The 17543-nt window shown below is 33.1% G+C and overlaps 2 protein-coding genes across 2 annotated transcripts; both read left to right on the forward strand.

Annotated features, from left to right (window-relative positions):
* Positions 1-6183: 6183 nt before the first annotated feature.
* LOC127743830 (pectin acetylesterase 8-like) lies at positions 6184-9311 on the forward strand. The gene is made up of 10 exons (XM_052256003.1): positions 6184-6343; positions 6972-7093; positions 7499-7581; positions 7674-7803; positions 7899-7978; positions 8076-8162; positions 8229-8300; positions 8378-8455; positions 8525-8630; positions 8714-9311. Exons 1-10 carry the CDS (start codon positions 6249-6251, stop codon positions 8983-8985), a joined length of 1125 nt encoding a protein of 374 aa, XP_052111963.1. The 5' UTR covers positions 6184-6248; the 3' UTR covers positions 8986-9311.
* A 4170-nt stretch (positions 9312-13481) lies between these two features.
* Positions 13482-17165, forward strand: LOC127743828 (pectin acetylesterase 8). The gene is made up of 13 exons (XM_052256001.1): positions 13482-13807; positions 14882-15028; positions 15153-15235; positions 15356-15485; positions 15562-15641; positions 15724-15810; positions 15891-16015; positions 16086-16146; positions 16242-16295; positions 16367-16444; positions 16524-16629; positions 16704-16849; positions 16920-17165. Exons 2-13 carry the CDS (start codon positions 14905-14907, stop codon positions 17046-17048), a joined length of 1203 nt encoding a protein of 400 aa, XP_052111961.1. The 5' UTR covers positions 13482-13807; positions 14882-14904; the 3' UTR covers positions 17049-17165.
* The last annotated feature ends 378 nt before the right edge of the window (positions 17166-17543 follow it).

Genomic DNA, 17543 nt, shown 5'->3' on the forward strand with positions numbered 1-17543 from the left:
TCTTCATCAATTTTAATTCTTTCTCAATCTCAGCTAATTTACTCTCCAGCTCTGTAACCCTTGCAGTTTTCAAACTCAATTGTTCCTCCAATCTCACATCGGGATTTTGCTCGGCCACTTGACGATGTTTCTTTTCCCGGCTACGCCCTAAACTAACAAGCCTCAGACCAACAACCTTACACAAACAAAAGCAAAAATTCACCAACAAGGACATCCACAACATTATCAACAAAAACAAACAAATGATAGAACGTTACCCGCATATACTGATCAATTGCCACATCTCCCACCTTTTCAGCCAAAATAACATCGGCAGGAGTTTGGCAAACTTCATCAGCAGTAATCATGAAGGGATAATCCTTTCCCCAAAGAGACGAACCTTCACTCTGCTCAACTACGTCATGCAATTTTTTCTGATTATCATAAAACCTCTGTAGTTCCTCGGCCGGAACCTCCAACCCATCTTCCAAATCTTCGGACACATCCACTACATCTGATTTTTTTTCTTTTCAAAATTACCTTTGTCTGCTTTGGCTTTGGCTGATTAACCTCTCTAGTACCGACCTTCTCCGCTTTTGATGAAGATCCCTCTTTGTCAAGACCTTTACTCTTCACTCGAGCTCTCAAACTCGCAGTAGATACACCAGGATATTTTTCACCTACCAAAAAACAAAATAAAAATCAGAACAACTATACAATCCCACCCAATCTAACAACAATCACACAACTTACCTAAATACTCTATAACTGCTTCCCTATTCTCGTCCCATTGGAGCAAGTCAAACACCGAAATTAACTCGTTCCGATCAATAGCCTCAACTAAATACTCAATGATACATTCATTCCTTGCACTTATAACCTCTGGTCCCAAAATATTATGTGGCTCCGAGCACCACCAGATCGAAAATCTCTCCCCAAAATGCTCGTCCATATAAAATGGGAAGTCACCCTCAACACTTCTTACTTTCAAATACATTTCCTTAAAATTTTTAAAGGAGGATTTGTAAAGTCTGAATACAGCAAACCTTGGAGAACTGTTAAAGTTCACCCACACCCCCTTCCAAACACCTTTCGCTTGAAACAGGGAGAAAAACAACTCCACCGTAGGAGCCTCCTCGAGAAACTCCATCAATATCTCAAATGCACGAAGAAAAGTCCACCCATTCGGATGGAGCTGAGATGGGGCACAATTCAGCTGCTTCAAAACCTGACATTCAAAATCGCTAAATGGAAGCTTAACCTTCAACTCTTCAAGAACACAACTATACATAAAAAGTGTTCAAACCCCTCACCCCTATGAAAAACCTATCACTTTCAGAACAAGGCAGTAGCTCCAATCAAATTCCAGAGCCATACCTAACAACTTTACTCTTATCCACTTCATCTACACCTCCATGATCCAAGAACAATGACATACGACTCCTAACATCTTCATTAACCCAGTCATAAGACCAGTCCATCCTCTCATTCTTATCCTTCTCAAACCCTATCAACAGCAACAAACAGAAACGAAGGAAGAAGAAAAGAAACTCAGTGAAGAAGCAGAAACAAAATTTTTTCACATACCTCTTTTACTCATTTTTCTCCCCTTGGAAAATTCCACTGACAACTTTATCTCACAAACTCAAAAATGATGCTACACTATTGGTATTCCAGTAACAATTACCAATAAGTTACAAAAACCCTTCAGTAAACAATAACCCACTTCTCAGTCACATCAACCGCCCAAAGAGCAGTCTTGGAAATGACAGCGCACTTAATGTCATCATTACTTCTCTCTCTTCATTTAAAAACTGTTTACATTTTAATAAATCTTTTCTTTTACTAACCCTTTTTAATAAAACATCTTGAGTTGGGGCTTCAGGTCCAACACATATCGCCGACGTAACATGTAATTGTCGACTTATGCTTCATTTAAAGCTCAACCTGATTCACTAAAACTTACTCTCAGGCTAAGCTTGGGGACTATGATCAGGACCGTTACAAGATCAGCATTACAAATCATAACTCAGCAATTTACGCTATTAATCGGCGTTACAGTTATTAATCAGCATTCAAACATCATTAATCGGCAACTTATGTTATAATTCAACTTAACGGACTGCTTTCCAAAAAGCGAAACATCCAACCTAGCATTATTGCTCTTTAATACAGGCAATAAAGCAAAAGCATAACGGACTAGTACATTTTCACCCATAAAAGGTACGATCTTCCATCCTAAAAAAAGACACATTGAATTCTCAATACTGACTTAAGTTTCGGAGTGTCTTTGCAGGTACACCCCCGCCCCCCCGGTTTCTTACTCAAAGTTCTATGTGATTGGACACCCTCTTGGAGTAAAGCTCGGATTACCACAAAACGCAAAGGTCGGCACCAAAAGTAACAACTTGGTGTCGACTCCCAGAGACGGAGCTCTCCCTCAAGGTATCCATACAAGAACATAATTTATATAATTCTATATTAATAAATTATAAAAATATTAATCTCACGAACTCAGCTTATCCAACTATTAACGAGTCGAGCTCAAATTGGCTTATGAACTAACCTGACTCACTTCTAGCCCTGCATACTACTAATTAATTGTAAATTTGGTGCACAATCACATATAAGCTTTCAAACCAAATTAATATGCTTTTTTCCATTTGTACACAATGCACTATAAGCTGTATGTAAAGAGCTTTGTTAGGGAGGTCTCTCTCCATCGATATCGAACCATCACCATTCAAGTAGTTTATATATATATTTCGTCGATCTCGTCCTTTCAATAATTAGGGTAGTTGGGAAGACTTGTTTCCTTTGTAATCCTTATCTTTTGAGTGAGGATTGTATTGTCATTTTACAACAAGTAATTGGTACTAGAATTCATCATGTTTATTTACATACAGTTTAAGGAGAAATGTTAGGGACTTGTTTTTGTTTTATGCCAAAGCTTTGTTTTTATATTAACTCACCAACTAACTGACCCCTATTATTAGCTAGCATTATTATGCAATAATGTGCATATATATAGTAGCACACAATTAGCAAATTGAAAAAAAAAGAAATCCACATGCTTAGATTAGCCGACACTCGTAACAATCAACAAGCTAATTAATTGGGGAAATTATTTTAATAAAAATTGTCCAAACCATCAGCTGATCGATCGAACTGCTAAATATATAGAATTATCTAATGACTGATTATATATATAGGCAGACTCATTAATTATACCCTGAAAACCATAGGCTTTAACCACATAAAATTTTAGCACCGTTAGTTTGAGTTTATTTGCATTTCTAAAATCCTTTATTGGTACACAGAGATGAGGGGACAAGGATTTGTGATGGGCCGACATTCTTAGTTGGTCTTCTGTTGGTTCATGTGTTGAAGTAGCACCCAAATACATTGCCAGAGGAAATTAAGAAACCGCACATTACTCCATTCTTCTTCTCCACATTTATTTTATTTATATATTCACATGCATTACGCAGAAGTCCATTCAAAATTGCATGATTTTGAGAGAAAAATTTAGTTATATTAACATTTTAACTATTATATCATATATATTAATCAAGGAACTAATGAGTAATAGAATTTTGTTCAACATTCATGAGTCATGACAATTAAAAAATAGGTGAAATTTATAACTCTAGTATATTTCAAGTCATTTTCTAATTGTTCTTAATTAGCATCGATAAATTTTTTTCTTTATTAATTTTAAATTAATGATTTTCTTAATTAACTCATTCATTTCATCTATCACTTTTATGTGGTCATCATCAAATTGTCTTTTAATTTAGCTAAATTTAGACTATCTTTGCAAACCATGCTACACAGCTCTTGTCACTAATTCACTATATAAATTGTTTACGCAACTTATTAGTGCCTATATTATTTACCCTTTTTTAATTATTTTCTTCGGCTATATGGTGATCCTACTCATCCTAGCGCATGTTTGGGACCAATAGCTCTAATATGTAATAGATAAGGTTTTGAGTAATGATATTTATATTATTTTGACGAGTGTAATAATTTTAATGTGTTAATTATGTAAAATATTTTATATTATTGTTTAATTATAAATTTTGTCAAAAAATAATGAAAAATTTTGACGATGTGAATAATTAGCTGGTTATTTGGTTTAATAGAAGTAAAAAATGAATACTATTTTATAAATTATTTTAAATTCAAAAGCTCTCATTTAGTTATTTTACAAAAACAACTATCAAAATCCTAATTATAAACAGTTTCGCCATCAAATTCTTTTTCCTCCCCAGACGGTAGCCATTTCCGATATTCTTTACTGACCATCCAACCCTCAGCAATGTTCATCAGCTTCGACCCAGTCCACCCACCTCTCTCACATGTGTCTGTCTTTGTCGTCGGCAGCCAATAAGTCGGACAGACGTCTCCTTCTCGGTGCGCTGTGTCATCCGCCGACATCCCGTGTCGCCTTCCTCGTTTCGGTTGCGCGTCTCTGGTGCTTGGCTCTCCACTCTCTCCCACGCTGGTACGCATCCTGCCACCACCGCCCTAGCTTCCTAGTCTGTCGCACTCGCGTCGTAACAAAAACTAACTATCTACATAACTAATAATAATAATAATCAACCGATTACGTATAGAAATGAACATCCGACTTTAAAGAACAAAAAATGATTATCCAATTATTCACTAAAACAACCATCTGTCTCCTGTATGTCGCGGATAAAGATGCTGTCACGGTGAAACCAGCCAGCTGGGGAGGATGGGTTGCACGGTCAATGTGTGGAGGGCTACGTGAATGATGCAACGTGCGTAAAGGGGGATGCTCAAATGTTCGTGGTTGGCAGAACGGCATCGACTGGTGTTCTGGGTGACGGCTGGTGTTCCTAATGGAACGGACCGGTAAGATGAGAAGAGAATAGGGGAGAGAAAGGCTTCGAAGTACTGATCTAATTGTTCTTGTTTGAATTTTTTTAATTTAAATTGGGGAATTGCCAAAAATTAATTAAATTAATTATCATCTGATTTTAATTTTTTTTCATTCTATTATTCACATTGTTTATTAAATTCATTGTCTTCTTATACTTTTTCATAATTAAATTCATGTATAAAATTATTTTAATTAAAAATATATTAAAATTAAATTTGTATATATAATATAAAATAAATTTTTATTAATTGTTTTTAATATTTAAAATAAAAATATTAAAAATTACAAAACAGAATAAAAATAACAAGTCATCGAGAAGAAAGGTCAATGGATGACAGCTTAGAATGTGATGAAGAGAGAGAGAAAGAGAGAGAGAGAGAGTCGGTGATGGTGATGATGTCATGTCAAATGGACAACGATGGATGCATGCATCAAATATGAAATCCTAAGTGTATACTGTATTATATATTATTAAGGAATTCACCGACAAATGTCCCATGCTCAACTGTCAACAACATGGTCAAACCTGAAGGAATAGAATAACAAATTAATAATAATGCAGGGTAACATAACCCTCTTCCGCGTTCTTTCTTTTCTACTCACTATGTCTCTGTGTCTGTGTTTTTTTTTTTTTTATCTATCAATTTAGATTTGAATAATATTATGAGAATAAAAGCATAAGAAAATAATCAAATTTTGAAGTGTTTTTTTGCAGTACATTAGAATATCAAATATTAGTCATGCATTTTAGTTTAAGATTTTATTTCAAGATTAAGGAAGTTCGTTGCATTAAGAAACCTTAAAGATTTGATTGCTATTCGGAAACATCTTTACACGACTTTACAGATGTCAATCCAGCCATAGGCTAAGAAAAGAAAAAGGATATGCCAAAATAAATAAACAAATCAAATAAGGAGAGGAGAAAAAGTAAAAAAGTGTGGCAAAAGTTCCACTCATGCTATATTTATAAAAGACGTTTGTGAAATCTAAGAGAAAGATGCCTAGTTTGGTATCATTATTAGCACGCAAATCCATGCAACGAAAGTCGATTCACCTTATTATATATTTAAAAAAAATGCTAACACATATTTTAAAATACATAATAAAATTATTACTAATAAATTTTAAAAATTTTTTTAATAAACATAAAATAAGTATATTAAAAATTTATTTTTTTATTTTTAATATACTTTTTTAATTTATAATCTTAATTTTTAATACATAAATTAACTAAACCGTGATTAGAAAAAAGGTGTTTCCAATATGTCCTTTCAACTTTAAAAACAATTAGATTAGAGAGGCCCACTTTTTAATTTGATTTTTCCAAAGGGTTGTCGGTTGCCAATGCAAAGCTAGCATGTTAGAAGGGGCATCAGGGGGCTCAACATTTATTATTGCAACACACTTTAGCTTGTTCCAAGCCATTCATCACTCCATCTTCTTCCATTTCAGGTACTGACATCAACTCAGCTTCATACCCATATACTTTCTACATTTTGTTATTGCTTTTCACTTCTCCTATTTGTTGTTTTTAATTGTGTTTATTTTGGACATCTATCTGTTTGCTTCTGGAAGGAGAGTTTATGGCTATTTTTGGGAATTTTAGAATAGAGGAAATGTTGTTGGAGTTTAGCTCCCTACTGAACAAGATGGTTGTTGATCTATAAAGTACATGCAGCTGGGTTGGAATGACATCAATGATTTGGTTTCTTATATAAGTTTTGAGGGGATGGTTGCAACTTTATATCTTTGCTTTTTTGTGATTTTATTTATTGCCTCATCTATTTCCCTATGAAAATGCCATAGTTTGTGGGCTTTTCTATTTTAGGTACTATCAGTAAAAGGGTCATTGATGTGCCTCAGCTAAACTCAGTAATATAATATTTTTTTTAGTCTAATAACAGTTGACTCAGTCCGTCATGATTTCTGGTATTGTTTATTGAATAAATTAATCTTTCAGGCACCAACAAGATAAAAATATAGTTCACTGATTCTAAGATTGATTATATGGATGTACCCACAAAAAAAGGATTGTTATATGGATTTAAAATATTTCATGTTCCATGTGGATTTGATGCAGAATGAAGGGCACAAGAATGGCAAAATGGTTAAGTCTTCTGGTTTTTGTAGTTCTATTGCTTAAGGCAGAAGGGGTTGATGTAGGACTCACTTATGTTCAAAGTGCTGTACCAAAAGGCGCTGGTGAGCATTTTTTCTTTCTTTTTGTTCTTTGGCTGTTAAAGGATCATCTCTATTTGTTTTTTTATTTTCACCTGTCACTATTTAAGATATCTCCACATTTATATGTCAAATAAAAGGGATCATAAGGAGTATTATTTACTGCACTAACATCTCTTAAAATTTAGTAATATCATATAGAACACCCCTTGAGATTTATGCTGTATGACACTATATATATATCCTAGTATTTCATAATATTCGACATTAACTTCCCTTGTAAATATAACAGTGATTATAAATCAAGAGATGTCATATGTAACAAGTAATAGCACACAATATCAGAGGAAGACACATGAAGTTTATAGTTTTAGCTATATTGAATTGTTTATAACAGTTGGAAGATTGATGTTTAAACATTGTGTGCAGTTTGCTTGGATGGAAGTCCACCAGCTTACCACTTTGATAAGGGGTTTGGAGCAGGAATTAACAACTGGATTGTTCACTTTGAGGTTGCAAACTCACCAACTAAAACCGTGTTTCCTTCTTTTGATTTCTTTGATCTCTTCTTGATATTGATCTTCAAGAGACATTTTCTTTCCAGGGAGGAGGTTGGTGCAACAATGCCTCTGTTTGTCTCGATCGCAGGGACACTCGCTTAGGTTCATCTAAGAAAATGGATCAGACAGCTTCCTTTTCTGGATATTTGAGCAACAAGCAAAAATTTAACCCAGGTATATTCTTCACTAGTCACAATTTTGATTCTTTCTCCTCATTAACACAAACATTTTTTAATTTTATGGATCTTAACAAGTGCTGCATATTTCAGATTTCTACAACTGGAACAGAATCAAGGTTAGATACTGTGATGGTTCATCGTTTACCGGTGACGTCGAAGCAGTTGATCCTGTAAGAATTGCAACATTGAAAATTCTGTTCTAAGTGATGAGATTTGTTATTTTGTAATTTCCATTCTGATGAGATTTGCACATGATAAATAAATCAGAAAACCAATTTGCACTACAGAGGAGGAAGAATTTTCGTTGCTGTCATTGAAGACTTGCTGGCAAAAGGAATGAGAAATGCTCAAAATGTAAGCGACATTATTTATTTATGTTCCAAATGATTGGGGTTCGCTAATTGAAAATTGTAAGTACAGGCTATTCTTTCAGGATGTTCATCGGCGAAGAATTTGCCTGCCTCGTGCACTTCAAGACTGAGTCCAGGGCTGGTTAGTTTGTGACTCATTTATTTTTCATTTTGAGCGAGCGAGAGTCATTATTTCATGCATATGTCTTCATGATGCAGTGTTTCTTCCCAGAGAATGTGGTATCACAGATCAGGACACCAATTTTCTTTGTTAATGCAGCATATGACTCATGGCAGGTAAGATTGTTGTTATTGTGTTGTGGTGAAGAAGGAAGCGTTAATTAATTAGGATTATTGTGTGTTCAGATAAAGAACATATTGGCACCGGGTGTTGCTGATCCGCACGGGCAATGGCGCGATTGCAAGCTTGATATTAAGAAATGTTCTTCTGCTCAACTCAGTGTAATGCAAGGTGAACATACATAAGAATTGTGAGTGATGTTAAAATGTATTACTAAGAATAATAATGGTGATGATGGTGATGATGATGATCAGGGTTCAGGACGAACTTCTTGAGCGCATTGAGTGGAGTGGGGAGCACGCCAGCTCGGGGGAAGTTCATAGATGGATGCTATGCTCACTGCCAAATGGGAACCCAAGAGACATGGATGAGAGCTGACTCGCCTGTGTTGGCCAAAACAACAATCGCCAAGGCTGTCGGAGATTGGTATTATGAGAGAAGGCCATTCCATGAGATTGATTGCACTTACCCTTGCAACCCCACCTGCCACAACCGTATCTTTGATAACAACCGCTCAGATGATTAGACATTTATTAAAAAAAGACTTACGTGCAGTTGTCTTTATGTGAAGTTAATAGTTTAAAACTGTTAAAAACTGTTAGATGATTCTAACATTCTTAAATATCAATAAAGATAACTGTACGTGAGTTTTCACCAATTTATTATTATTGCACGTCAAAGTGAACGGCAAAATATATCATTTGTAATTTATTAAACAAGTCAGCCAAGGAAAGGAGGCACTCTTCCGTCTCCATGCATAGTAATTACTAGTTGAATGTCACAACTACTTATAGTCTGCTATATATACGCTTTAATAAAATGGAACAATAAATTTGGGCCTCTTTTAGATTATTACTATCTTTTTTATTTTCTAACACACATGCCCTAGACTCATGGATTTCTCATCAAAACTAGCCCATACTTATCCATACATAGCTTATATTGGCCTCGTTTCTAGGATTAAAAACTTTTTTGTTATGTTCTTTTAAAAAGTAGGTATTTACTATTTAGGGTGAATGAGGTCCCCAAGTTTTCAATGATGAGTTGATGATGAATAATAATGCAATATGTCTAGTCTGGTGACTGGTGAGTGAAGATTAGAGGCCACATAAGTCATAAGCAACATTGCAGGGCCAGGCCACTAATCATGCTTTAATTTATTTGGACCACTTTCTACAGGCAAATCCACTTGCATTCCTTATCTTAATTAGATCCCCGTATCCAGTAAAACCTTCTGTGTGTATATTGTGGAGGAAGTGAAGCAAAATATATTTAGTGGACAACACAATTATGGTGGCAGTGCTAATCCCATTTAGTAATCTGATTAATATTATGTATGCTTCAAATGCAAATTGAGTCATAATCCTATATTATCTGGTTACTATAATTCAGTCGCTACAAGCTATATTTGAAATATTAAGTCAAAAAGAATGTTAGAATTTTCATGACTCATAAATAACCATTACTCATGTTGTTACATATGACTTGGTAATATTATTCGATAATTGTCGCCTATTACTAAGAGAACAAATTTTGATCTATTACCTATAATTTGGTCAATAAAATTTATACATCGGCCCTAAAAAGTTATAACTCAACCCATGACTCAAAAATATGATAACACTTAACACAACGGCATGATGACTCTATCACACGTCATCACCAACAATTCAATGAAACTAGAATGAGATCCGTGCGATGCGCAGGTAGTAAATTAATGATAATATATAATAAATATTAAAAATTGTTATGTTTTGTATAAATAAATTAAATATGTGTAAATTAAAGTTAAATTTAAAAGGTATTTTATTTAAAATAATTTGTAGTACAAAAAATTTGGATGTTGGAGTTGTACAAAGTGACATTTTTATTTGGTGGTTTAATTTTTAGATTTGTTTTAGTTGATGGATTTAGTCTTCTTATGTGACGCTCGTCTTCCTTTTTTTATTAGTTGTTGTTAGAGTTGTTATTTTCTTTTTTCTGTTGTAGGTTCTTTATGAATTATTGAGTTTGATACACTTTCTATTGTGTTGTTTGTTCCATCTTTGTATGTATGTTCTTCTTCCGAAGATGTGTCTTAAATTTGTATGGTTTTCGTTCTCCTTAATCTCTTGATGGGGTGGTACTTCAATGTCATTATTTTTCTGTAATGTCATTAGATTTGAAGAAGTTGTGCCTAATAAGTTTTTTCCTTCGATCAAATAGTACAAAAGTTGCTGTAACACTTTGATCTAAAACCTTTAATTGAATTCTAAACCTAAAATAAGTATTGGGTTAGTAACTAATAATTTGATAGATGAGATTATAAAAAGTATATAGAGTTATTTTAATGTTGAATATCGTGATATTTGATTACATGTGCCACAAATGTAGTTATTTTTTTATATGCTTTCTTTTGACATTTTTTACATTCAATATAGTTCCATCCAAATTTGTTATCAATTTTGTTTATAGTTGCTAAAATTGTAAAGATCTTTTCCTATTCCAATATTCAATTTATGTTATCATTAGGTATATGGTATTTGAGTAAGTATGAATGTATGATGCATGTTGTGAGTTTTTTTTTCATACCTGATCATCAGATTCTCATTGCATGGCCATTAGATCTTTGATAGTTATTCAATTTCTAATCATTTTGCTATGAAAGAATGATACTCTATTGAGTAAGTTTGAGATGTGTAGTTCGAAAATAAATTTTTTGTGCTAAATTTGATGTTATTTGAATGAATAGTGATACGAGACTTATATAAGTAGTTTAAATAGTGTAGAATTTGAATACTTATAACGTAAAATTTATTATGATTAATAATATTATTATTATGACATTTGTAATATGGATGTTTATTACCTTTAGTGAGTTATTTATAAAAAATAATAAATTAATTGTTGGGGTTATAAATTTATTGTATTGTTTATAACGTTAAGATATAATAAATATAGGAATATGAATTTAATGTATTTGTAGGTTATAAATTTATTGTATTGTATTTTTTAGTTTTTTATTTGCATATTTTATTTTTTGCTGATTTGGAAATAATAGTTAATTTGGTAAGAATCGAATGGTTAATTCTAAAATTTTGTCAAGTAAACAATATTGCTGACATGATATTAGTAGGAGAAAAGAAATGTCTTAAAAGTAATGTGGATAAATTTATGCACCTACTTTTATATATTAAGAATAGATAGTCAAAACAAATGTTGAGAATAACACTGTGATTTTCACCACAACCGTAACTTATGATTCGCTAACTGAGCATATTCAAAATATTTATTCTCTATTCAGTCTATATAAAGTAACATTAGGTTAAGAGAAATTTAATACTCACTCAAGTCATTCTCACTTTCTTCTTTAAATTATTACTGATTTGAGCATCAAAATATCTTTTGTAGGTATCCACCCTATTTAGTGTTCTTTGAAGTCTAGCGTATACCTCATCCATAGAAAAGATAGGACAACGTCTCCCCTTCTGTGACGAAGAATTACAGGTCGAACCAAAACAAAATACTTTTTCTTGATAATTGTGATCCATTGGACAGAGATCCAATTTTTAATTTTTTTTGATTCCTTTGAATCTTTTTTTAACCTTTCGGGTTGTATCAAAATACCACTGTGTCGGTATACCTTATCCATTTCGCCAGGAAAATGGATATCCCCAGAAAATATTTGTAATTCAATTTTTTTTTTCTTCTCCATTCGCACCAATCCGCCTACTCGACTTTTTATATTAAAAGTTATACATACCTTGATAGACCCCTTTAATAGCAAGAACACTATATATTGTAAATAAATACCTTCCACCACCCCAAAAGTCTTTTTTTGGTTAAATCTAATTATAACATTATTTATATTTTTTAATGATTATAGAAATAGTAATATCATCGGATGAAAATGACATAATCAAGAGATTGAAAAAAAAGTAAACAAATTCAAAGTATATATTAAGATGAAAAACTCAAAAACATACGATGAAACAAAAAAAACCAATAAAAAAAAATACATACAAATTAATAGCTCAGACAATACATCTTCACAAAAATATATGACAAGAAGAAAAAATAAATAACTTCAACAACAATCCAAAAAAAACAAACACTTATAAAAAGACTAAGTTCGTGAATTAAAATAAATATAAAAATAAAAATAACAAATGAAAATATAATTTTATATAATTTTAATATAAAAAATTCTTGCATATTACATGAGTGACACTCTAGTGCTAATTAATTAAAAGTCATTGGCTCCACTTTTGAAAATAATATTCTACTGTCTATAATTTATATAAGTATATATGTTGTTTTACACCAATAATGTTATCTTTTTTCTTCTTCATTCAATGAAAAGAATCAAATCTGAACAAGCTAAGTTGATGTTTTCATAATCAATATTATTAAGAGTATCTTAGCTTGTTGAGTCTTGACAAATATGTACATTTGTTTTGTATACATTTTATTCAAATATGCCCTTATTTAATTGTAGATTGTAGATAACAAGCAAATATGTATGGCACAAAAGTATTCAAAAGAAGCATGCATGGGTCCATGGCAAACCCACTTGCCTTCGTTTTTATTCGGCGCCGTTTACATAATAACAAGTTAATAACCCGTCAGAGCTAAGAGCAGTTATATTCTGTGCATGCTTTTTCTTTGCTTCTTCCCATACATGTTATTGTTTTATACACAAAGATAAAAGGATGCCATCAAAAAATAAAAATAAAATAAAAGGGTGTGAATAAATTTGTTTAGAACGCTCATTGAGTTTAATAAATTATATTAAAACTTTGTTAAAGGAATAAAATACACTACTGTTATAGGAAAGCATTAAATAACACAATTATTTTAGTGGTTTGTCTGTGGTAATGAGAAAAGTCTAGGGCCATCAGAATTGTTAAAATTTGGCCAGCATTTAGCCAGCAAAACAAAAATAAGTGATTTTCCACGTTAGATAAAATCTCACACTATTAAATACACTATTGATGGCTACAACTTACAAAATTTGCTGGTCCCTAACACTTCTGGTGGTAATGAATGTTGGGCACTTCTGGTTTGGGCAAAGTGAACTGAGCAGTGAGCAAAACATACATCACCTTTCAGTTTCACACTTGACACTATACACTCACAGTCACAGCTCAACTCATAAGAAAGAGACAAAATCCAAAACCAGAATCTAAGCCCAAACACTCCCTGCAATTCCATTAAACTTTGCCTCACAAGACCTCTTTCTTCATACTGCATTAACCATTTACTTCAATAAGCATTCAGTTCCACTCTTTCACTGTTGGAGGCTTGGAGCACTGTATAAAGTCTCCACCCTCACTCACATTGCTCCACAACCCCATCTCCCATTTCAGGTCCATCTACTTGCCAACGCTTCATACAATATTCATGCTCATATATATGCTTTGCTTTCTACACAATAATACTTCTCTTTCTCTTTTTCTTTCTCTAGTTGATATTATATTAATATGGTTGAAAGGAGTTTCTTGTTTTTGTTGAATGGGGTGCAAACATTGATAATCTTATTTATTTAGCTCCTTTGGTGGTAAACTGTCGATGAAAAGAAATGGGAAAACAAAACTATATTTGCTTTAGCATATGTTAGGAGGTTGCATGCAGGGGCAGGGTGTGACAGTAACTCATATTATAGAAGAAATGGCTCTATCTTGTGTATTTTCCATTGGTGGCAAAAAGGTGGCAGTTGGGGTGCCTCTATTAACTTGCATTAATATCATTATCAATGGAGCCTATGTTTTCTGGGATAGTTTTTTCTCTTTTCTGTACTCAGTTGAGCTGAAGTTTGGTTGGTTCTTAGATTATCATATTGATTGATATGATGATTTTCTTTTTCCCGTGACATATTAATAGGAATTTAAAATGTATAATCTTCATTGCAAACAAACAATAAAAGGAAAAATATACTGTAGTTATCTTCTTGTTGGTGATTCTTCCAATATCAATATTGTCCACAATTCTCTTTCCTTGTATGTTCTTTTATTCCTTTCTTTCCTTTATATTTAATTTTTATCTGTATATCATCAATAAAAAATTGGAAGTGTAGGTAATATTTTCTTCCTTTCTGTTTCCATGTTCTGTAATCATCAAGAAAGCTGAAGGGGGATTTCTAAAATTCCAGAACAAAAAAAAACAAAAAATCTTTCTGCTAAGTGCCAACTATGACCGTTCGCTATTCATATATGATTCAAGGATGTCGTCAATGATTTTTGTTCTATATAAATTGGTTGACTCATAGGTTTCTGACATTAAAATGAGAAAATTTTGATTTTTTGGTCAAGGGTGAGCAGAAGAGAATTGCTGAAAAATGATATAAAATTCACTTTGGCCAAAATCGTTTGATATTATGTTAATTATGTATGTATCTTGATACTTGTACTTAACTCACATTGTTTTTGTTTTCAAATGCATAGGTTTTGTTATTTGATTTTTCTGAATGGAGATATCAAGAATTTGGCAATGGTTAAATCTTCTAGTATGTGTACTGTTATTAATAAAGTCAGAAGGATCTGGTTTTGTTCCAATAACTTATTTGGAGGATGCAGAGTCAAAAGGAGCCGGTAAGAAACAATGTTTTTGGTGATTGATTATAGGGATCATCTTGATCTTGAGCATTATAACTGTTTTTAATTTTCAGTCGTATTTATTTAGTTTGGAAAATTCAAGTTAAGCATTTCTGTGCAGTTTGTTTGGATGGTAGTCCTCCGGCATACCACTTCGATAAGGGATCCGGTGAAGGTGTTAACAGCTGGATTGTTCATCTTGAGGTATATCCCTTCCGAAAAAATTGAAATGTTAGGGTGCTTGGAAAATAGGAAAATGAATGCATGATTTAAGTTGAAGTGAAAGTCTCATACTTTAAAGCAGTTGTGTTTTGTTGCTAATAGGGAGGAGGATGGTGCAGTGATGTGTCTTCTTGCCTTGAACGCAAGGACACTCGCTTAGGTTCATCCAAACAAATGGATACTCAGGCTGGATTTTATGGAATACTTAACAACCAACAAGATTATAATCCAGGTTGGTATATCCAGAGTTACACTACACATATTCATATTCATATTGTGTTATGTTAATGTTATGCATTTGTTTCCAGATTTCTACAACTGGAACAGAATCAAGATTAGGTACTGTGATGGATCATCATTTACTGGTGATGTGGAAGAAGTTGATCCAGTAAGTGTTTTCAAAATTTTGAATGTATTTGGAAAATCTATTACATTTTTATGACATGATATTATTTATATTGTGAAATCAGACAAACAATCTGCACTTCAGAGGAGCAAGAATTTTTGAAGCAGTCATTAAGCATTTACTTGCAAAAGGAATGGAGAATGCTGAAAAGGTAAAAGAATGACACACACATTACATTAAGGCTATTCATATTCTATGGTTCACTCACTCACTCAATTACTTATTACACAGGCTATTCTGTCTGGATGCTCTGCTGGAGGATTGGCTGCTATATTGAACTGTGATCGCTTCAAATCCTTCCTACCAAATGGCGCTAGAGTGAAATGCGTGCCAGATGCCGGCTATTTTATCCATCTGTATGACTCCTTACCTAGTTTTGCTCTGCTTCTTCATACTTGATACTTGCTTAAATATGTTGTGTAACAGACCAGATGTCTCCGGAACAAAGCGCATTGAAAATTTCTACAAAGGAGTTGTTGAAACACATGTACTCTACTCTACTCTTGGCCTCCTTTAACTTTTGAATTTATTTTCCCTACTTTTCACCATAATGAGTAAGATAAGAGGTGTCCATTGTCATAGGGATCAGCAAAGTATTTGTCTAAATCTTGCACTTCAAAATATGGAGCTGGCCTGGTAAGTCTATGATTGATTTGTGTAACTGTGCAAGCAAGAAGCAAGCACTGATACCTCTGCTTCTAGTGCAGTGCTTTTTCCCACAATATGTAGTACAAGATATCGCCACGCCCATTTTCGTCGTAAATGCGGCCTATGACTCATGGCAGGTGACATGATCATATTATTCTGTTAAATTGCTGATCATAGTAGGAAGATCCCAACATTATCTGTGTGATTTTCATTCAGATTAGAAACATTTTGATACCGGGCATGGCGGATCCACACGGCAGCTGGCAAAACTGCAGAGATGACATAAGCAATTGCACACCTGATCAACTAGATGCTGTGCAAGGTGAAAAAGAACAGAATCAATGAATGTGTGTATGAGTGTATGTTAATAATGAGTAATGTGTTTGATTTGTTCAGGGTTTAGAGAGGATTTCATAAAGGCATTGAGTGGGGTGCAGAACTCTCCATCAAAAGGAATGTTCATAGATTCTTGCTACATCCACTGCCAAACGGAAATGCAAGAGTCTTGGTTCAAAACCGATGCACCTCAGCTTGCAAATACTGTATGTATTACTAACACTCACTCACTCTTTCTTTTTGCTTTGCTTTGCTTATCTTATTACTAATTTGCAGACTATTGCTAAGGCTGTTGGTGACTGGTTTTATGATCGAAAGCCTTTTCAACACATTGATTGTGCCTTCCCATGCAACCCTACTTGTGGTAAACCCGTCTTAAATGTCAAAGTCAACCCTGAATTCTAGATATATATGATCTTATATTTCATAAAGTTGTGGAAATAATGCAACGTAATGAGTAATAACTGTTATTATTGTTGTAATCTTCTCTTAATGATATATCATATTTTACGTTTGTAATCATATTATCTTTGAATTTGGATCCTCTAAATTTAAAATTTATACTTTAGAGGATAAAGTGTGATCTTCTACTCTTGAATGGTTTCTCTCTCATATTTATTTTTGATCTCACTTATAAAATAAATGGTGAGATATCACACTTTATTCTCTAAAGTAAAATTCAAACTTTAGAGAATTCAAATCCCTTATTTTAGTAGTAATGTTTCAATCATCTTCTTGTTTTCGACCATAGCTTACAGTGATCAAGAAATCAAAGTAAGTTAGCCATTTCAGCATCCAAATATTCCATAGTTAGCTTTATTCTTTCATTTCACTAATAAAAAGACAAGCAAATACAAAACATAGGGATTAGCTGTATATTTCAAAAAGAGTAAATAAACA

The sequence above is a fragment of the Arachis duranensis genome, unplaced genomic scaffold, assembly GCF_000817695.3.
Source record: "Arachis duranensis cultivar V14167 unplaced genomic scaffold, aradu.V14167.gnm2.J7QH unplaced_Scaffold_165934, whole genome shotgun sequence".
Lineage (NCBI taxonomy): Eukaryota > Viridiplantae > Streptophyta > Magnoliopsida > Fabales > Fabaceae > Arachis > Arachis duranensis.